At 36.7% G+C, this 19,502-nt stretch overlaps 1 protein-coding gene across 1 annotated transcript in view; it reads left to right on the top strand.

Moving 5' to 3' along the window:
• KIF20B (kinesin family member 20B) overlaps window positions 1-17,668 on the top strand; it is a 31,138-nt gene extending 13,470 nt beyond the window's left edge. The window contains exons 18-33 of the mRNA XM_054637403.2: window positions 108-227; window positions 1,566-1,731; window positions 4,804-5,998; window positions 7,317-7,455; window positions 7,728-7,850; window positions 8,311-8,371; window positions 8,992-9,117; window positions 9,378-9,514; window positions 10,458-10,613; window positions 11,505-11,681; window positions 12,238-12,402; window positions 13,066-13,269; window positions 13,642-13,719; window positions 14,442-14,589; window positions 15,952-16,094; window positions 17,440-17,668. Coding sequence (XP_054493378.2) covers window positions 108-227; window positions 1,566-1,731; window positions 4,804-5,998; window positions 7,317-7,455; window positions 7,728-7,850; window positions 8,311-8,371; window positions 8,992-9,117; window positions 9,378-9,514; window positions 10,458-10,613; window positions 11,505-11,681; window positions 12,238-12,402; window positions 13,066-13,269; window positions 13,642-13,719; window positions 14,442-14,589; window positions 15,952-16,094; window positions 17,440-17,517 — 3,216 coding nt within the window. The 3' untranslated portion in view covers window positions 17,518-17,668. The remainder of the gene's footprint in view (window positions 1-107; window positions 228-1,565; window positions 1,732-4,803; window positions 5,999-7,316; window positions 7,456-7,727; window positions 7,851-8,310; window positions 8,372-8,991; window positions 9,118-9,377; window positions 9,515-10,457; window positions 10,614-11,504; window positions 11,682-12,237; window positions 12,403-13,065; window positions 13,270-13,641; window positions 13,720-14,441; window positions 14,590-15,951; window positions 16,095-17,439) is intronic.
• Window positions 17,669-19,502: the final 1,834 nt, after the last annotated feature.

Raw genomic sequence — 19,502 nt, 5'->3', positions numbered from 1 at the left:
CTATGCTTCTAGCCCTTTTTTTATATCAAGCATAGTTTAACTGATCTTGCTTCTAAAAAGCATGATAGAGTTCAATGTAACACTGTGAACTTTCTTTCTTTTTCAAGAAAATGAATATACAAAATGAAAGGATTCAAGAACTGATTGACATTGTGAAGCAAAAAGATGAAATGATTATGAAACTACAAGGTCAGATAGCCCGTTCAGAAGAAACCATAAAAGACTATGTAAGTCTTAGACATCTTAATTGTATTGATACAAAAAAATCTTACTATGTGTTTATAATGGACTTGACTTTGGAAAATTGGCATTTCTTTAAATAATTGCTATTTACTTCAAATGATAGGTCAGTTGGCATTGAAACTAAAGCCACAGCAAAATGTTAGCAAGGGTGTGTGTAAATAATGAGACTTTCAGAAGTACTGATCTGAATTTATTATTGGAGGACTCCAGATGAGACTCTGAAGAGCCATTAAAAAAATAAAAAGACCTCAAACTGTGAGGACATGAAGTAGTGGGAATAGAGGAAGTGCATCACTGTCTGAATAAGAGGAAGAAAATGAGGTTTTGGTACAACCAAAGGTCAATTTTAGTTTAAGTTAAACCCACCCCCAACATGCTTGCACACTTTCAAGGGAAGTGTGTTAATGTGAATATCTTGAGCAGAGTGTGAATTAAGATGGTATGACATGGGTATCTCTGTTTTTGATGTGATTAATAAAACTTGAAATTGTATGGTCTAATGATATCTGCTGAATGCTGGAAGCTAGCTTGGCTAAATGTATACAGGTAAAAAAAAATCAGAACACACAGTAAGAGGTTTTTTTGGGAATGCCCCAAGAGTGAGTGGAGTGTGATGGCTAACTATTACTGCTCCTTCCAAGAGCAAGGCTTTAACTATCCAGTGGTTCCAGGAGACTGTTTGGCATGAAATTTTAAACATGACCATAAACCTCAACTCTATAGTCTATTGTAGGTTTTTAATGAAGCACTTATAGATGATTAATTGGTCCTTGACAACCACATGGCTTGTCACTTGTCATCTTGCAAGTAAACAACTTTTTTCTTAGTCAAATAAATATCAGAAGTATGTATAGCAGAACTGACTAGGCTTTCAAATGACATCAAACATGTCATGACAAAAATGATTTTTGGCTTTGCTGAAGGCTGTTAAAGCTCTCAACTCTGACCATGATCAGAATGTGATGAATTTGTAGAACAGACTGTATGCCCTTTTAAAAAATTGGAAATTTCATCAACTCTTTTAACACTGGAAATAGTTTTTGGATGGTAAATTAAGTCCTCTTAATGCAAGTTGTGTATTTTGTAGTTCTCTAGTCTCTTGATCTGATTCCTGTACAATGCAAAGTACTGTGTTTCTTAGTATCTGAAGTTGCAGGAGCTCTTGGTTTAACTTACTGATCTCTCAGTGACCCGTCCTCTGACACCCCCTATGCCCCTTACCCGTAAAGGTTTTGTAAAAATATTTGTATAGAAAAAGCTCCTAAGCCTTTTAAGTGTCCAATTCGTACAACTTCTAAGCAATTGATCATATTTTAACACAGGAGAAGACTTTGACTACCAGTAAGAGAAAATTAGCAGAAAAGAACTCTAACCAAGTGATTGAAAGCAGCCAGTTCAAGGATTGTGAGGAAACTGTATTGGAAGTGGGAAGAAAGCGTGGCTTGGAAGATAAGCCTACTGCAGAAGAAGAACCACCTACAAAGAAAGGTACAATTTCTACCATCACTCAACAGGGGGTCTTCAAAAAAAGCTTGGTTACTATTCCAGAACAGAAGAAAAAAGCTGGGAGGTGTAAACATTATGCTTTGAGGAGGAGATCTGCTATGTTACACTGTAAAAGGAAGTAACTGTTCTCTAAATGTAATCCCTTTTGCAGAGGGCTGGCTCTATATCATTTACTCCTAAATGATTGAAATAAAATTTTAGCTTTTAGACTCTTTCCTTTCTGCTGCCTTTCCTTATCTGTGTATCTACCTGCATACCCAGCTGTAGTTCTTAGGCAGTTGCTTAGCAGTTGCAGTACTAAATTTTCTGTTGCTGGACTTCTGAGAGGGGTAACATCTCCTGCTCAAGTGTTTGAAAATTTCCTAAGCAACCATCAAAGGTGTCAGTGACTTACTGATTGTTCAGTCATACAGTATGTGCTGTGAACCTTGACATTTTGTTCTGTGTATGTGCTGTGAACACATCAGCTCTGCTCAAGGTGACGGTGCTGGCAAAGGAGAAAAATTAATTTTACTCCCATTCAAGTGGAAAGCTGAAGTCCACAAATGGTGTATTTTGTACAGTTCTCATGCTTGCACTTTCAGTCTTTTTGCTGTTCTTGCTTTATCTGTGAGATTATCAGGTGAATAAAATATTAATAAGTGAGACTGAGCTATATGGGACTTGTGCAAAATGGTATTTGTAAGAGCTCTCTGCCTCTAACTTGACTTCAGGACCCAGCTTAGCTTTAATTTCCCATAGAACTATGGAAAACATATGCAATAGGAAGGTGAGAGGCCTTTCCGTTAAAGGAGAATTATCAAATTCCCATGATCACAGAAAAATGAGGATACAGTGAATAAACTGAATATTAAACTATCATTAATTACATAGTGCAGTTAAAGAACAAGGCAGCATTCACTGGGGTAGATCAGTTTTAAGTTTATGGTGCAAAGAGTTCTAGTAAATGGGGGGTAGCATTAGGCTGGCATCCAGACACTGCTGTGGGGCTTCCCAGAGCTCCATAATGGGCCCAGTTCTCTTCAACATCTTCATAAATAACTTTGATGCAGGACACAAAACTATCCTAAGTTTGCCAGTGATAGCTGTTGACTCCCTCAAAGGGTGGGAAGCCCTGCAGAGAGATCTAGACAAATTACAGAGCTGGGCAATCACCAACCCCCTGAAGTTAACAAAGACAAGTGGCTGACTCTGCACCTGGGGCAGGAACCCCTGGCTCTAAGTACAGACTAGGGAGTGAGAGGCTGGAGAGCAACCCTGCTCTTGATGGTCCTTGAGGGTCCCTTTGAACTCAGGTCTACTATGATTCCATGAACAAGCCACTTCATGAAGAGAATATTGAACTTCTGCTGTTTGCTGCCCTAGAAGTTGGGAGAGGCATAGGTATTCAAATTCTCAGATGGCAGACAGAGGTGGATCAGCTAACAGCCAACAGGTGCATATATGGATACTGAAAGACTTCAGCAGGGCTGCATTGTCTCAATTCTTCAGTGTCAAGAAAGGTCTATAGAAAATGGCTTGGCCTGCCAGTAATAGCAAAAGGAGGTGAAAGTATTAGGCTAGGTCAGCTGAGGCTGTGTCATCCAGTAGGGCATTTCTGGTTTTGTAAAACTTCAAGTGTCATTTGAAACCAAGACTAGGCACTTGGACAAACCCTGTGTTAAGATACCTCAGCCCATCTTGCTTTTAGTGAAGCTTGCAAAACTCCAGTCCAGGGAGAGGAATGTGTTGTATTTTGTCTGATAAGTTTTCTTAGGACTACACAACTGGGCTTTCAGTGAAAACCATTTCTAAATACTAAGTTTTTAATCTTGTAGGATTTACAAATAAAACCTTATATGCTACAGTAAGGCTGCTGTTGTGGTTGAGCTAGCAGAAGCACTTGATTTATCTTATAATAGGAAAACAACGGACAAGCAGGAGAAAAGTGTCCTGTTGACTTTCAAAAACCAAAACACTATTGCTAATGCTTCAGAATGGCCATTTGTTAGTGACTCAAATTGACTGTACAACTTGTTGGCTCTGTTCAGAGGATGTTTCCATGCAGTACACCTGTGCTTAATGGTTCAGTGTGAGACTGCCTAGCTCTACCTTACTATAGGTGCAGTACTCATCAGAATCCATAGTATCTCCCTGCAGTACATAGTTGAGATAGATAGTCAGACTTGATTTAATACTAAAATATAGCATGAATGTTACTATGCAACCCAATTGGATTCAAAAACACTTGTGTGAAATACAGATGGAGTCAGTTTTGAAGGTGATGAAATCCATGTGATTTTAGTTAAAATGGCTCATTAATTCAGGAAAAGAGTCTTATGTTAATAAAACATGGAAATTTTGGGTTGGAATGACATGTTGTAAATCTTTCTTGGAGGACTTTACATGTAACATATTAGGTATGGGCATTAATGAATCCTTTTATCAAGTTTAGAAATGTATTGAATACAGAAGAGAGGAAAGTTCCAGACACGAAGCAAAAAAAAACCAAAATCAAAAACTTGTGCTGGACTTTTAGCTTTGTTTTAAAAGTAAGGTGAGATAGAGCATGCATGAAACTTCTCAGAAAGGTGTATGACACCATTGCTCTCCTAAATGGAGGATGGCTAATTGCTGGCTGTATTTAAAGGGATTGTTGAATCTGTGGAGGTGGAAACTGGTTATCTCTGTGAATGTTACCTAGCTTATAGGTGTTGCAAGTACTAGTGAAATTAGCTAGATTTTTCTCCTAGTGGGGCAGAATAGAAGGTTGGACTAGAACTGTAGCAAACTTTTTTTTAAGTCTTCTGAACACCTCTTTCTGCAAATTATGCCTAGAAGCCCAAGAGGCATTTTAGTGCATATAAAATGTCTCAGAGGGTTCTAACAACTTGAAGACTCTAAAATGCTGTGGAAGTTTGGCTTTCAGGTGGTGCAAATTTTCCGTACAGCAATTACAGCTTGGTGTTGCTAGTGACTTGTTGATTTTAATTAACCTGAGCTAACTTGTTGATTTTAATTAACCTGAGTATGGGGATTTATTTGTTCTTGATGTTGTTTTGGTTTTGTTTTTAGGAGATAAGAGAGAGAGTTGGGAAAACTACTGTCTTGATCAAAAGAGAACTAATAATTCTGAGACCTACATGGAAATACTAGCACTAAAGCAAAGAACTGAAACCTTGGAAGGTCAGATAGCTGTGCTTGAAGAACAGTGCCAAAGAGAAAAAACTGAAAAAGAAGAGTTAAATCAGCAGATAGCAAACTTGCATCTGAAACTCTCTGCTTCTGAAGAAAAGGCTTCTGGCTTAAGTGGAGAACTTCAACAATGTCAAGCTGAATATCAGGAGGCTCTTTCTGAATTGGACAAACAGAAAACTATAAATAAGGAACAAGAAGTAAAGATTATTCAACTAAATAACGAAGTAACAGATGCTAAACAAAATATAATTAACAAAGTGTCACAAATTAAAGCAATGCAGTCCCAGGTAGATGAATTGTATAAATGTCACTCAGAATCTTATGCTGTAGATATTGAGTTGGTTAATGTAAAGGATTCCTTAGACCCTCCAAAAGATGAACCAGAGACAGCTCAAACGAGTCCTCTGTCCATGCAGTTCCAAACTGCTCCTTCAGCAGATCTGAGACAGGAGAGCTCCTTTCACCGCAGCATTGAAAGCATTTGGGAAGAATGCAAAATTATGATTAAGGCTTCCTCACAAAAAAGTCATCAGATCCAACAACTACGTCAGCAAGTTGAAGACTTAGAGAAGAGACTTCATGATAGTGACAATTACAATAATCAACTAAAAATAAAATTAAATGAAATTACAAATCAAGAGCATCAGTCTGTAAAGGAAAAAGATCTGAATCAGTTACAAGAGCAAATCCAGAAGAAAACCCAGGATTTTGAAAAACAGGCTGCAGAAAATCAGAGAGTAATTGCACAGTTTCAGGAAAAAGTTGCCAGCTATGAGGGAGAAATAAGAGATCTTAAATGCCTGTTGGAGGCTTCTAGGACTAAAGATGACAGGATGAAAGAGTTAGAAGAAGAACTAAAAGAAAAAGAATCGACTATTTTAAATCTAGAAAGTAATACAGTAGCTCTGCAAGAGAAATGTGCCAGTGTAGACAAAAAACTGAAAGAACTCAATGATCGAGAAGCAAATTTGAAGGATGAAGCTGTGCAGTTGATGAGCAGTTTGGAGACTATGAAACACGTTCTTCAGGAAAAGGAGAAAAATGAGTGTGAGCAAATACAGTCTATGGAACTGTAAGTAAATCATGAGATTATTCCTAACCCTTTAAGAATAAAATTAAGTTAAAATTCCCTTATATGAACATCAGTTTGATATACCACACTTGCATGTTTATAAACTTGTTAACCAAACCGCTTCTTTGTGGAATTTTTATACACTGCTTGAATTTTACATTTGCATATTCTGCAGTCTATGTTTTCCTCACCTGTTTGTATATTCTTTCAAAAATATACATCTAAATCATGTGGAACTATTGTGCAGGGAAATAGGAGCATACAATAAAATCAATTATTTGGGGATTTCTAATAATTTTGTTGCAGACCCTTTCTGAAAGAAATTGGGTAATGCAATATTATACCCTGTAACTTGTATAAAAGTAGGGCATGTTTTCTTTGGAAAGGACTAAATGGTAAAAGGAAAGGAGGAAAGGGGAGGGGGGGGAAAAGCCTAGGGAGTAAACAGATGGTTTTGATAACAGCTATTCTGAACAGTCTACTGTAAGACCTAAGGAAATAATGGGTGTAGAGGGTAGAACTTTACTCACCACCCTCTACTTTTTAAATCTGTAAGAAATAGGACACTATGTACATCTGAAGGATGATATTTGCAATATGGGAAGGAAATTGCAATTATGTCAGGATAGCTTTAAGATGTTATGTAGCCCTTCACCTGAGTATGGTTTCTTTAGTGCTGTATCTGTGGGTACTGCACATACTCCAAAGTACAGTTTAGCATGAAGGTCTGATGGTCCCCAACCCTGTGCTGGTGAAGCTTTCAAAGATTTCTCTTTGTGAAGCCTTGTATTGTATTGTCATTGATAGGACCTGAAAAACCTTCCTTTAGTTAGTTAAAAGTCCAAGATGTCCTACTGGAAACTCCTTGAAATAAATGTGATCACTTAAAAATAAACCCATCAAACTTATTCTTTACTTTGCAGAACTTGTGATGGCAGGATTTATTGCAGTGTTACTGGGGTTTTTTCCACTTTTTATTCATCTTTATACTTACATGAACTGGGTTGTAGTTATCAACTTTAAACTTACTTGCTTTTAACCTTGCACTTTTCTAATTTTTAAGGTCACCTAATGATAAAAATGATTGCTCTACTGTGCTTAAAAAGATAATATTTTTGAAAATTGAGTGTTCAGAATTGAATCTGAGCAGTTTGTTACTTCAGGCTCATATAGTAAGACATTGAAATCCAAATGTAAAATTCTAAAGCTTGTCATTGATCTGATAGAGCTGAGATGCTATTTGCTAATAAAACCAGCTAAGAGCCTGAGCTAGCATGTAAAACTGATGTTATTTATGTCTCTTAATTTCTAACCCAAGCCTACGTAAAGATCTGTCTGAAAGCTCTGCCCTTGTACAAAGTTTGAAAAAAGATTTGCAGAGGAAAGAGGAAGAATACACAGATTTGAAAGAGAAGTTTTCTGATGCCAAGAAACAAATTCAGCAAGTACAAAAAGAGGTTAGTAACCATAGGCAAAATGTTTCTTCTGCAAGTTTGGGCTTCTGTTATTAAACCTGTTTTCACAAACCTCAGTCTATGGATTTTAAAAGAGATTCATAATAATGCTATTTGGAGTGATACATTTTAAGTATCTTCCCTTGTGCACTACCAGCCCCTGAAATTTAATGAAGACGCTTGCAAAAATTTAAGTAGTTGATTATCTAGATAACTTACAGAGATTGTAAAAGGCTTATAACTAAATGTAGATTTTGCTGGCTCTCTTGTTGCAGGTGTGTACAATGCAAACTCAGGAGAAATCCCTGAGGAAACAAGTTGATGAACTTGAGAAAATTAAAAAGCAGTTTAGTGATGAATTGGAGTTCAAACAGCGCACAATCTTGCAACTTAAAAAGGTATTTTTTAAATAAAATTTTACTTGCTCTTAATTTTTTAACTAATCTACTAATGAGACAAGTTATTGAAGCAGCTGGAGAAAGCTTACAAAAGCTGGGGTAAAAATAGGAGTAGCCAGCTGAAATGAGTTTTAACAGATAAATGAAAAATGTTTAAAGAAATTCTCATGCAGGACTTATTTAAAACAATTTGAGAATTAGTCTAGTAAATAAATACTTAACACCTGCAGAGTTTCTGATTAGTTCCACTTAGATATGTTAGTAGTAATGTCTCTTTTTCTTTTTAAATAGCTGGAATGCTTCTTTATACTATATGAAGAACTTATTTGTTGGGACTATTTGTCTTAAATGCCTTATTTATTATTTATTAAATTCAAAATAAAAAGCTATTTCTAGTATATGTATTTGCTTCTTTCAGCATTTTCTAATTTCTTTAATTTGCTTTCAATGTGATATTTAGGACCAGTTGGATAAAGAAAAGCTGGAAGAAATCTCCAAACAGTATGAGAAAACACATAAAGGTCAGGAAGAACTATAATTGTTCAAATTTTTTTGTGTGTGTGCAATGACAACATAATGAGTGATCATGTTAATAACAAATTTGAAAAGTCTTGTGTATTTATATTTTAGAGACACTCCAACCTGGATGTTGGAAGCTCACAGTCAGAAAGTAATTTTTATAGAATTGTTACTAGATATATTTGTAAGGAATAAACAGTCTCAGATTAAGAAATGTAAGCAGAGAAAATCTTAGTGTTCATTTAGTCAATACTGGCGTTTATTTGGTTTTATTCTAGTTGTCCATTTTAGCAAAAGCATGAACCAGCACACTATTGTGTATGGTAGCACAAAGTTTCTGCAGATTTGATAAATGTCTAGGGGTTGAACAGCAGTTAATTTCTCATAGCCACACAAGCCATGTTTTGGTGTTTTAACACCAAAACACACATCTAAGGTCAACTGGTGATAATAGAATCACTTAAGAATTTGGGATCTGGAAAGTTCTGTATAGATGTTCTATTTCCTTGTAATAGAGCTTTTGATCTCAGGGAGTGGAGAAATGACTTGTAACTAAGGCAGTTTGGGAGAATGGTGGGAACTAGGAGGAGGCTCATCTGTAAATTAATTTTCCTGTTTTCAGATCTGTGTGCAAAGGAGAAAATAATTCAAGATATGCGGATGACATTAGAAGAACAAGAACAGACTCAGACTGAACAAGATAAAGTGCTTGAAGCCAAATTAGAAGAGACCAACAGATTGGTTTTGGGTAATCTCTCCATGGAGAGGGAACAGGGAAGGAAAATTATTTGGAATGTGTATTATGATAGCTGCTTTACATTTCTGGTTTTACATATCAATTGCTATTTAGGTGTTACTTTTACATAACAAATAGCAATTTCCTAAAAGGCTTCTGTTGTCTGTGATCATAGCTGGTAAATCCAAGCAACTTTAGTAAAAGGATGGGAACATGTTCAAATACATGTTTAAAATAATGCATTATGTAAACTCATTTTGTGTTCTTTCTAGAACTGGAAGCATGGAAGCAGAAATATAGAGAGCTGAATAACCAGTGCAATAGTGACTGGCAGCAAAAGATGAGCAAAAATGAGGAGAAAACCATAAATGAAGCTGAGGAATTAATAAAGCTGCAAAAAGAACTGGAGGTAAAACACAATGATATAATTCATACTTAAATCTAAGGCCACAACACCCATTTAAGGAGTCTTAAGTATTTTTTGTGTCACTGTCTTCAAGAGGCTAGGGCATGATATGGTAAAGAAAACCTCCTTGGAAGCATCTTTTCCATACAGCATCACTGTTGCCCTGTAATGGAGTGCACCCTGCCCTACGTTTTGCTGCTGCTATGCACAGGGCTCTGTAGCTGCTTTCCCCTTACAGCTGTCTTAATCCAACACCTGATATCAGTTCCAGGGATCTCTCCTGTCAGTTGCTAAATCAAACTCTCTCTCAAGATCTTGTGCTTGCTGCGTGGCCTGTAAGCCCTTCCTGTAAAGCTGAGGACTTTCCTCTAACTCTCCTTAGATTAGAAAGTAGACTTATTTTCTAAGCAACTTTTCAGGTGCTTCCTGTCTTATGCGGTAAAATGTCTGACAAGAGGTTTGATTGTGATAGAAAAGGAGACGAAGTTGCTGTGGATTGAAGTGACATTCTTAGGCACATGCTGTCTCTGCCTACCATTCAAACCGTCCTGCATTGTTTCCCTTTCAGTCTTGAAGCAGAGATTAGTTTTCTAATGTGTCCTTTAAGGCAACATAAAAGCTTGGGGATTTGTAAAGTAGAAGTGTCTGTTTACCATTACTTTTGACATATGTGTCTGTGATTGACCCAGAATGCTTTGAGGAAAAAAATTCTATTCCACGAAGATGTGCCAGTCTGAATAAGAAATGCTGAAAATTGATAATTTTTGCAATACAGAAGAACGAGTATTCTACAATGAGTAAAGTACTTGTACCTGGGAGTATCCTAGAGTAAAACTGTGCTACTGTTTCTGTTATGTTTTTGAAATTATCCATTCAATGATATTCTGAATTTTAAGTCTTTTTTTTCTCTCTACTTATGGTTTTATTTCTGGTTTCATCCAATTAGGAAAATGAGGCAAAGTATCAAACTGATAGGAAAAAGTGGCTTGAGGAAAAAATGGGACTGATAAATCAAGTAAAAGAAGCTGAGAACCATCGCAACAGGGAAATGAGAAAGTTTGTGGAGGATAGAGAACATCATGTGAAGCAACAAGCAGAAATTGTAAGTGATTTTGTCTCAGCATTGTCCTGTAGTGTCTTTTGTGCAGATAAATCACATAGCAAGTGTTGAACAGTGGGAGCACTTGAGAGTAGCTGGCCTTTGTCAGTTCCCTTACTTTCTCACATGATGAAACCTGGATGAGATGTTCTCAATAAGAAAAAGGAAGAGTAGGAGGCTCATAAAATGAAAAATCTTTACACATAATGGAAATTACCATGCCTGTTCCTTCCTGTTCCATTACGTTATGAAGTCTTCAAAGTTCATACTATGTGTAAAACACCAATAAATAACCCACACTTAAATTAATTGCTCCTTAAAGGCTTAGAAAACTTACTTTGGAAAATACTTAGTCAGTATGCTGTGGTAGTATGTGCTAGTGCTGGGGAGACTGATAGTTACTAACTAAGGCACCTTACTTGTTCACTGGACTGCAGCAAGGTTGCAATTTTTTAATCAGATGAAATTATTATATGAACTTCTGCAATCTAAAACTACATTTGCATCTAGAAGTAGTTAGCAATGCCTTTGTGGACCTGCAATCAGTACAGGAGTATGTTAGGAGTTTACAAATAATTTTACTTTATCTGTGACTTTTCTTGACTGAGAACTGTAATCAATAAAGTCTTCAAGCGAGCAAACAGTGGCTGTGGTTCTCAAAAAGAAAATTCTCTTCACAAAGAGTATAAATACAGATTTTCTAGTTGAAACATGGCTTACTTTTGCATATTTGTACTGAAACTAGTTCTATGTGGGCTTTAATAAGATCTGCGTAGGCTCTTAAGCTATTAAAGTTATAAAATAGTACTAACTGTGCAAAACATAACTAGCAGAAGAGTTCAGATACTGTGTAGAAGTGGTGTTCTATTCTAACCTACCTTTTTTAATGTTTAGGAAAGACTTGCTGCACAGCTCATAGAGAAGGACAGCAATCTTCAAAAGTGGCGTGAGGAAAGAGATGAGCTAGTAGAAGCTTTGGAAGTACAGCTCAAGACTTTGGCTTCTAGTACCATAGAAAAAGATAAAGAAATAGAAAGGCTGAAACAGGCTGCAGTAATGGCTTCAGAAAAGGTCAGTTTTCTCTTTTTCCTGTGTGAATTTTTGAGAGTTTTTTGTTGTCCATTGATTCTGCAAAATATTATAGTTGCTCTTTGCATTCTGGCTCTATCTTTTGTTCTTAAACACCATCGTATTGAAACCATTTGCAGCTAATTTAACAAGAAAAGCTTTGCTTGTTTGCAACTGAATTTTAATGTTGATTAGAGCTTGAAAATATTTAGTAGTTCAAGTAAACACTCTTGTGAATTTGGACTGGATATCTGAAACTCTCACATTTTTTTGTCTTTTTCACAGCACCAAGAACTTCATGAGCAAATGGGAGGTGAACTTAGAATTCTAAAAAAGCATAGTAAAATAGAAAGTTTTGTGTTAGGTTTACTCAGACTCTTACAAGGCTTTTCTTCACTTTACATAAAGGCATTAAATTATTGTCTGTGTATTGGATACCTGACTGGTTTAGCCTGCAGTTTTAAAACTGTCATGATCAAGTAATCATAATGATGCTCGTGATATATTGCTTTCTCTTTACAGTCCTGAAATTTGTGGCAATTTTTGCTATGTTTATTAGGATAAGGAAACTGACATAGAAGATCTAAAAAAACAGCTGGCAGAGAAAGATGCTTTTATAAAGGAAATGAAACAGCAGATTAACCATGAAAATCCTCAGTCCTTGGCAGAAGTACCTTTACCTGAAGAAGGACAAGATAAAATTGATCAATCTGTAAACAAAGAGGTATGTTTGTTTATGTATCAATGATATGTTAATAATTCTGTTGGTTTTTTAGTATATATTTCTGTATATAGTTCTGAAAATTCCTGGGAATGCAGTGCTGCTGGGATTCTGGGTGGGATTCCCTCTCAGAATCCCAGCAGAGCCTGTTGGAGACCTACCTTCTGGCTTTCCATGAGCTTTTATCATTTTCTGTTTTAAGAGGAAGGAGGTTTCACCTTCAGGGTGAAGGAATGTAAGAAGGAGCAGCTGGAATTCTCTAGAAGGGAAAGAAAGCTCCTTAAGATACAGAAATATTATACTTTTCTTACAAAAGCTGCTATTACTGTCTAGTTCCTAAGGAGCAGCAGAGTTAAGACAGAGACAATCACTAAGGGCTTCTGCCCTTGATGATAAAATACTTGGCAACAAAGTATCAGGCTGAGGAAAATTTCTGTGATCATAGATACAAAAAAGTTCAAATTTTAAAAAAAATATTTTAGATTACAAGGCCTAAACTCTGCTATAGTTGTTTCTTCACTTCTGTTGTAAATGTTCTGAAAGCTAACAGCTGGAAAATAGAACACCTACTTTGCAATCCACTGGGAGGTGGGGGGTGGTATGTATTATTTAGTATTTAACTCATAGTTTAAATGTTGTTTTTATACATTTTCCACATATCTGCAGGACCATTCTGAAATTGTCCTTGATTCTACTGAAGTGTCCACAGAGGATGGAAAAACGAGTCGGTTCCCAGAACCAGAGATGGAAATCCAGTTCACACCTCTGCAACCCCATAAGATGGAGGTGAAGCACCAGGGCAGCACCTCACCAGTTACAGTTAAAATGCTCAAGCCAAGAAGGAAAAGGAAAAGTGTAGAGATGAATGAGGTGTGAACTTGACCAACTGACAAAATCTGTTGTGCAGCTTTTCAGTTTATTACTTTGATCATTTATTAAAACTCTAACTTCTTATTTTCTGCTGAGATCCCAGGGACATACATAGGTATTATTTCAACCCCATGTCTCCCAAGTCCTGGATCTCTGGCCTATGTTGAATAAGACTTCAGCTGATCCAGACACTGTCTCCTTGTGCCCGATTTTCACTTTCTCTTTACCTTTTACATTTCTCTCTCCCAGATAGTGCTATTTCTTGCTGTCTCCAGCTCTGATCTATGAGATTACAGATCAGTTCTATAAAATAGTTTCTTTTGGTTTAGGTGGTCATTGGTATCAATTATAATTTCTTCTAATTTTCTTTAGGATTTTGTGAAGAGTGAGAACAAGAGAAATGCAAAACCTCCCATGGCTGACTCACCTTCTTCAAGCAACAAAAAAATGGTTTGATTTTGTTCCATTTTTGAAGTCAGTTTAGCCTTTTCTGTAAAAGTAGACTTGTGAAGAGCAAATATTGTTATGCCAAAGTATCTTATTCTTACCGATGTATTTCAACAGGATTCTTCAACATTTATGGTGTCTTTCTACTAAACTCTATAAGCTGAAGGGTCTGCCAAGAATGTGTAGTGTCCCAGCTGCAGTGTGCAGTGATTCAAAGGGGAAGGATGTTGCATATTGAGTAGTTAAAAAGACTAGTTTGAGCATGTTATTAAAGCGTGATGTTATAGGCAATGCCTTTGAAGTAAAACTAAAGTTTATCCACATATATGGCAACTATAAAAAGATTCTTTTAGGCCATAGTAGTCACCTGGGCAGGTTCAGAAGGCGAGGCATTTATTTGCCACATCAGATTCTTTTATTTCTAATTAATACAATAGAATTATCATTAGCTTGTCAAGTAAAATACAAGTTTTAATCTGCCTTTAAAAAAAAGAAAACTCCTCTGTTTACTGTATGACTCATGCTCGTAAGTGTATTCTGTGAAACTTTGGTGATTTTCTTTGTTCTTGATGTAAAATGAGGTTGTCTACATTACTAAATCAAACAAAGGTGTTAGTAGCAAAGCTCAATGTGTCAGCTGGAAAATAACATTGAAGTAAAATGAAATGAAACTTGAGGATTAAGTCAATTTTCAGCTTAAACAATGATCCTGTATTTCTGTACAGATGTCTACTGCACAATCTCTTAGAAAAGAATACTCCTTAAGAAGGCAAGAATCTACTCTAAATAAAAAGTCATCTAAGAAGAAAGATGGGACACTACAGAAAATTGGTGATTTTTTCCAAAGTTCTCCTACTATTATTCATTCTAAAGGTTTGTACAGTACAAATAAGGCTTACATCCTATTCTCTGGCTCTAGAATGGCAGAGAAGAAAAGATTGTCTTGGTTGTGAGGACCACATAATTCTAAAACTTAGGTTAAGTCTGAAATATAAACAAGGTGGAATGAAAGATGCAGTGTAAAATATATGCATATTTATCATCAAATCAGTGATAACTTTTGGGCCCAAAATCTTGTAGTTACTCTGTATTTATTTACATGTAAAGGCAGTTTTAGAAACTTGCCCAGCTGCTTTGAAAAAATCAAGGATTAAATCCAAACTCCAAATCTTACCTTGTTCTATAAGCAGTCTCTTGTTGCTGTGAAAACTTTATTAATGTTTTTTGATATACGTTAATTTTATGAAATCTGAAAGCCAGTGACTCATGAAAATATTTGGAAGATTTCATTAAACTGAATATAGAGCAATTAATGGATTTTGTTAAGTTTAGGTATAGCCTTGGGAAGATGAATTGCTTGGACTTTCCATTGAAGGATATGTTTTTACTCTTTCCTACAGTAAGAATGATCTCTGGGTCACTGTGCTTTTAAAAAAGATTAAAATTAGCAGGGACCACAGGGAATCACCAGTGTTTAATTCTAAACTACATTATTATTTATTTAAAACAAAATTGGTCATTTTTTAATGTGGACAGTTAAAATAAACTCCTGTACCAACCTGAAAGCTTGTCCTGCTACAGAGTACATCTTAAATTATCTGACATAATACAGTCTAGATAATAACTGTGTGAAATTTTTTAAAATTTCTGTTTGTCGTATTGGTTCCAGGAGCACAGTATGTGTTATTATAAATGGAAGCCAACTCAGACTAATAAACATTTCATCCTTAATTTGAATACTCAATTTGAGCAAATGAGTTCTGTTTTGTAACCTTTATTATCGTGTCCTGTATGGTTTCCCTCTCTTTATAACAGTATTGCATATTTCTTATTTTTCTCTTTTTTTCTAGTACATATACTCCTCTGTTTATAGAGCTAGTACTTGTTTGATTAAACTATTAAAAGGTATAGAAGAAATTGACTGTACACTGTGCTTGTGTCAGCACAAAAGTTAAGCCTGTTTTTCAACTTAGTAGTCTTAAAGGGAGATCTGAATCCTAATTGATTTTTAATGTGCTATTTAAGTGTGTCCTTTAAGCTTTTGCACCTGAAGCTACAGAAAATTGCTTCCAGCTACAGAAAACTGGTAGTCAAATACCAGTTCTGAATTTTTATACTTGAACTTTGGTCTACACTGGTTTAATTTTTAAACTGTTTTAATAAAGCCTACTTTATTCATTAATTTTGAGGCTCACAAAACCATGACATGTATTTATGATAAAATTTGTCTTCTAGCAAAGAAGCTTATTGAGACAATAAGCTCTCCCAAGTCTGCAGAACAAGAAAATGTCAAAGAAAATGAGCTCAAGCCAAAACGAGCTAAGAGAAAGCTGTATACAACTGACATTTCTTGCCCTCTGGATATCCCTAGTTCTTCAGTAAGTGATTAAGATTCCTGTTTTCCCCACTGTAGTGTTTTTCTGTAATCTTAAATTAAAATTAACTATTAGGAGAAAAAGACAAATCTGAAGGTCTAATCAAGTTGCAGAAGACGTTTGAAAATACCAACTTACATATTTTTTCTACCTAACCATTCCTTTTGGTCTTTTATTTCTGCTGTTTTACTAATTTTTTTTCTGTTTTCTCACCTTTCTTTGACTGCAGACTGATTGTATAGGTGATACAGCAATCATAGAGATATCTGTGAATTCAGATGTGAAGGTATCTTGTAGTGTGTGCAGGATTACTTTTTCTCTGCTACAGCAGTGAAGTCTTAATTTGTTTTCCAGTAGTTGCAGTTCATCTAAGTGTGTAATAAAATATACATATGTATTATTATATTTATATAAATATATATATATAAGTAGCATAGAGGGAGAATAGAAATAGAGACCAGGAAGGCATCCCCAGGTTTGGAATGGCATGATTGAAACACAGTAGTTGTCTGCATGTACAATTAACTTCACAGGTGAGCACCAAAGGTATTTTTCAATTCCATTTATGTCCAGGTGTTATTTGGGCATAGCATGTGGATACATCCATGCTTTTCAAAGCACAGTCTAAATAGCCTTCTGGATGTGTTTTAATTTTGTGGCTCTGTCTAAACCAGTCTAAGAGCCTTGAAGGCCAGAGTTTGATGTGTTGTTTCAGAAATCCAACTTTATGGTTTAGACAGTAACTGTAGTGCTGAGCATTCTTCTGCTCTGCTGGAAGTACATCTCTTCATTCTGTTCCATCCTTTCTTCCCTATGCTATGGTAAGCATTTGCCCATACTGATTTTTCTGTAAATTGTATGAATGGATGCAGCAGAACCCACAATGCTGTCCATAGGAGGAAGAAGAAAATGTCAGAAGTGCTGAGCAAAATGAGCTAAGAAGTTTGGAAGTGAAAGAAAAAGTGCAAGACTGAATCCTGGGGGAGTCAGAGAAAACTAGAGACATTTAAGCTTAAAATTTTAACTTTCTGGACACTTCCTGTATCAGAAAATGAATATTAACCCAGCACCGCTGGGTTAACTCCACAAAACCATATTCCCAAGGTCTACATCCACACAATTTTTGAACACTTCCAGGAATGGTGTTTACACCACTTCCCTGGCCAGCCTGTTCTACTGACTGACCTCCCTCTCAGTGAATGGGTAAATTTCACCAGAGTGACTCAGGCAAAACTCTGGAAAGAAATTCTGGGAAAAACTATTCTGTTGGGCACACAAGTCTAAAAGGTGAATGTCATTTGTCTCTGAAGAAATGCTGAATAACCATCATTTAATCCATCTTTTTCAGATCCTTGTAGAACAAAAAGAGAAGGAAAGTGATCATCTAATCATCAAGCGACGGCTGCGATCAAGAATAGCAAAATAACCTTGCAAAAGTGTGTTTATATTTCTTAGCTAGGGCCTGTTCCCATTGTATTATTCCAGCTTGTTCTATGTAGGAAGAAATACTTGGTCATGCTTAAAAATCTGTATATAGTTGTATAGAATTGTTCTGACTCCATTAAAATTATGAAGTTCAAAACACCTTGTGTGTGAAACTTTGTTTACTTGAAACAGCATCTTTGGAAGTGTTCATAACTTACTCATAATGCAGTAAGAGCTGTGCCTGTGTGGAATGGTGTAAATTGCTTTTTTTAAGGCAGCCTATCTACCTTGACTTTGAGTGGAAAGAAATGAGTACACATTGATACTTGTATAGCCTTAAATTCTTCTAAAATATTGAAAAAATTGCTTGCCTCCACTTCAGCTCCTTTTTGGTGAACTTTTTTTTTCATCCTTATGGCACTCCAGTTACAGGCGAAGTAAAGGCTTCTGGAAGGAAAATGTGAGGACACTACTTTGTAGAGGTCAAGCCTTTATCTTTGGCTAAAGAAAACAAGGAGGAACAGTGGCACCATTTGCTCGGAGAGCTGATGAAGAGGGTGTGACTTTCTTGAGTTAAAGTGTGAAAGAGGGAGCTGAATATTTTTGGGATGATCGTTCACTAATAGGACAGCTTTCCGTAGGTAATGCAAGAGTTTGAACATGGTTGACAGCTGCTTGGTGCTGTGGGAGAGGAAGCACTGAAGCGCTTTGGGCAGCGGTGGCCGCGGGGCCGGTGCCCGGGAGGTGGCGCCGGGACACCGCGCACGGGCAGCGGCGCTGGCTTTGCTTGCGCTCGCCCCTCCGATCCCTCGCAGCCGAGCTTCGCTAAAGAAACTCCGGAGCGGGGCCTTGCAGGACTATATTCTCTTAGCCGAGCCCTCGCCCTGCTCATCTTTTTCCCTGCTCTGCCGGCTGTTGTGCCTCAAAGCAGCAGAAACGATTGCACGGGCTCTGTGCAAAACACCAAACACTGATCCTCCTCCCCTCGGCGACCTTGAACGCTTTGGCTGTGTCAGATGAGCCAGTTACAAGGTTCTTGGCTGGCAACATGTCCCTGTGCAGTCTCCTACAGTTTCAATTTCTTAAAGAATAGAAGCAGGGAAGTAAGCTGACATGAGTGAGTTCCTTGAGAGTGTCTGACAGGAGCCCTAAAAGCAGCCGCAAATAGAGTATGGTTTTATTTTCTGAAGAAAAGAGAATCACGCTTGCTGTGCAAATTAGTTTTTCCTTGCTTGTAGACTTGTGATATCGAGGTTTGTGTTCCAAGGAAAAAGGATTGGTGAAGAAAAAGAAAAGCTATAAATTTATATTTAAATACCTCATTAAGTTTAACTGCTTGGTGTTAATCAGATACTTCTGCATGCAGATGCCAATGTGGAAGTTGGTACTGATCTCAAGAGGGATCACAGAATCATGTTCCAAGGAGAGACAGGCAGCTACTACACAAGTACTAAAGCAAGGAAGTTATAGAAGTAGATGCATTTGAAATTAGCCATACTGGAGGTTTTTTTAACCTGTTCCATGTATAACAGTTACAATATGACACTGTTTGAACTTTGTGAGAAACAGATTTCAGAAGTCTGAATACTGTAAGAGGATGCATCAATGTTTTATTCCACTGTGAAAAGTGTGTGCTGCATCTATCCTATATTACTTATTTTGATTTGGGTTTTAGGACAACGCTGAAAAGGGGGGGAAAATACTAACATGGGAGGCAAAAGTACCTAGAAAAAAATAATCTGATCAGATAAAAGCTGCTATCTCCTTCCAGAGTAAATGAGACCTGGATGAGTGCTTCTAGGAGACAGCAGTGTGACTCAGGACCAGATTGCAAAATCAAACACTGCAACTTGAAGTGATCACAAGGCCATTGAAACTGACTCTGATTAACTGCATTCAGTGAATTACTTAAGCTGATTTTTCCATTCCAGAAATCTGAAAGTTATTGACTATGTGACATTGGAGGCAGGGGCATAGTAGTGAACA

The sequence above is a fragment of the Agelaius phoeniceus genome, chromosome 9 (genome assembly GCF_051311805.1).
Source record: "Agelaius phoeniceus isolate bAgePho1 chromosome 9, bAgePho1.hap1, whole genome shotgun sequence".
NCBI lineage: Eukaryota > Metazoa > Chordata > Aves > Passeriformes > Icteridae > Agelaius > Agelaius phoeniceus.
This window is presented reverse-complemented; position numbering and strand designations above follow the sequence as displayed.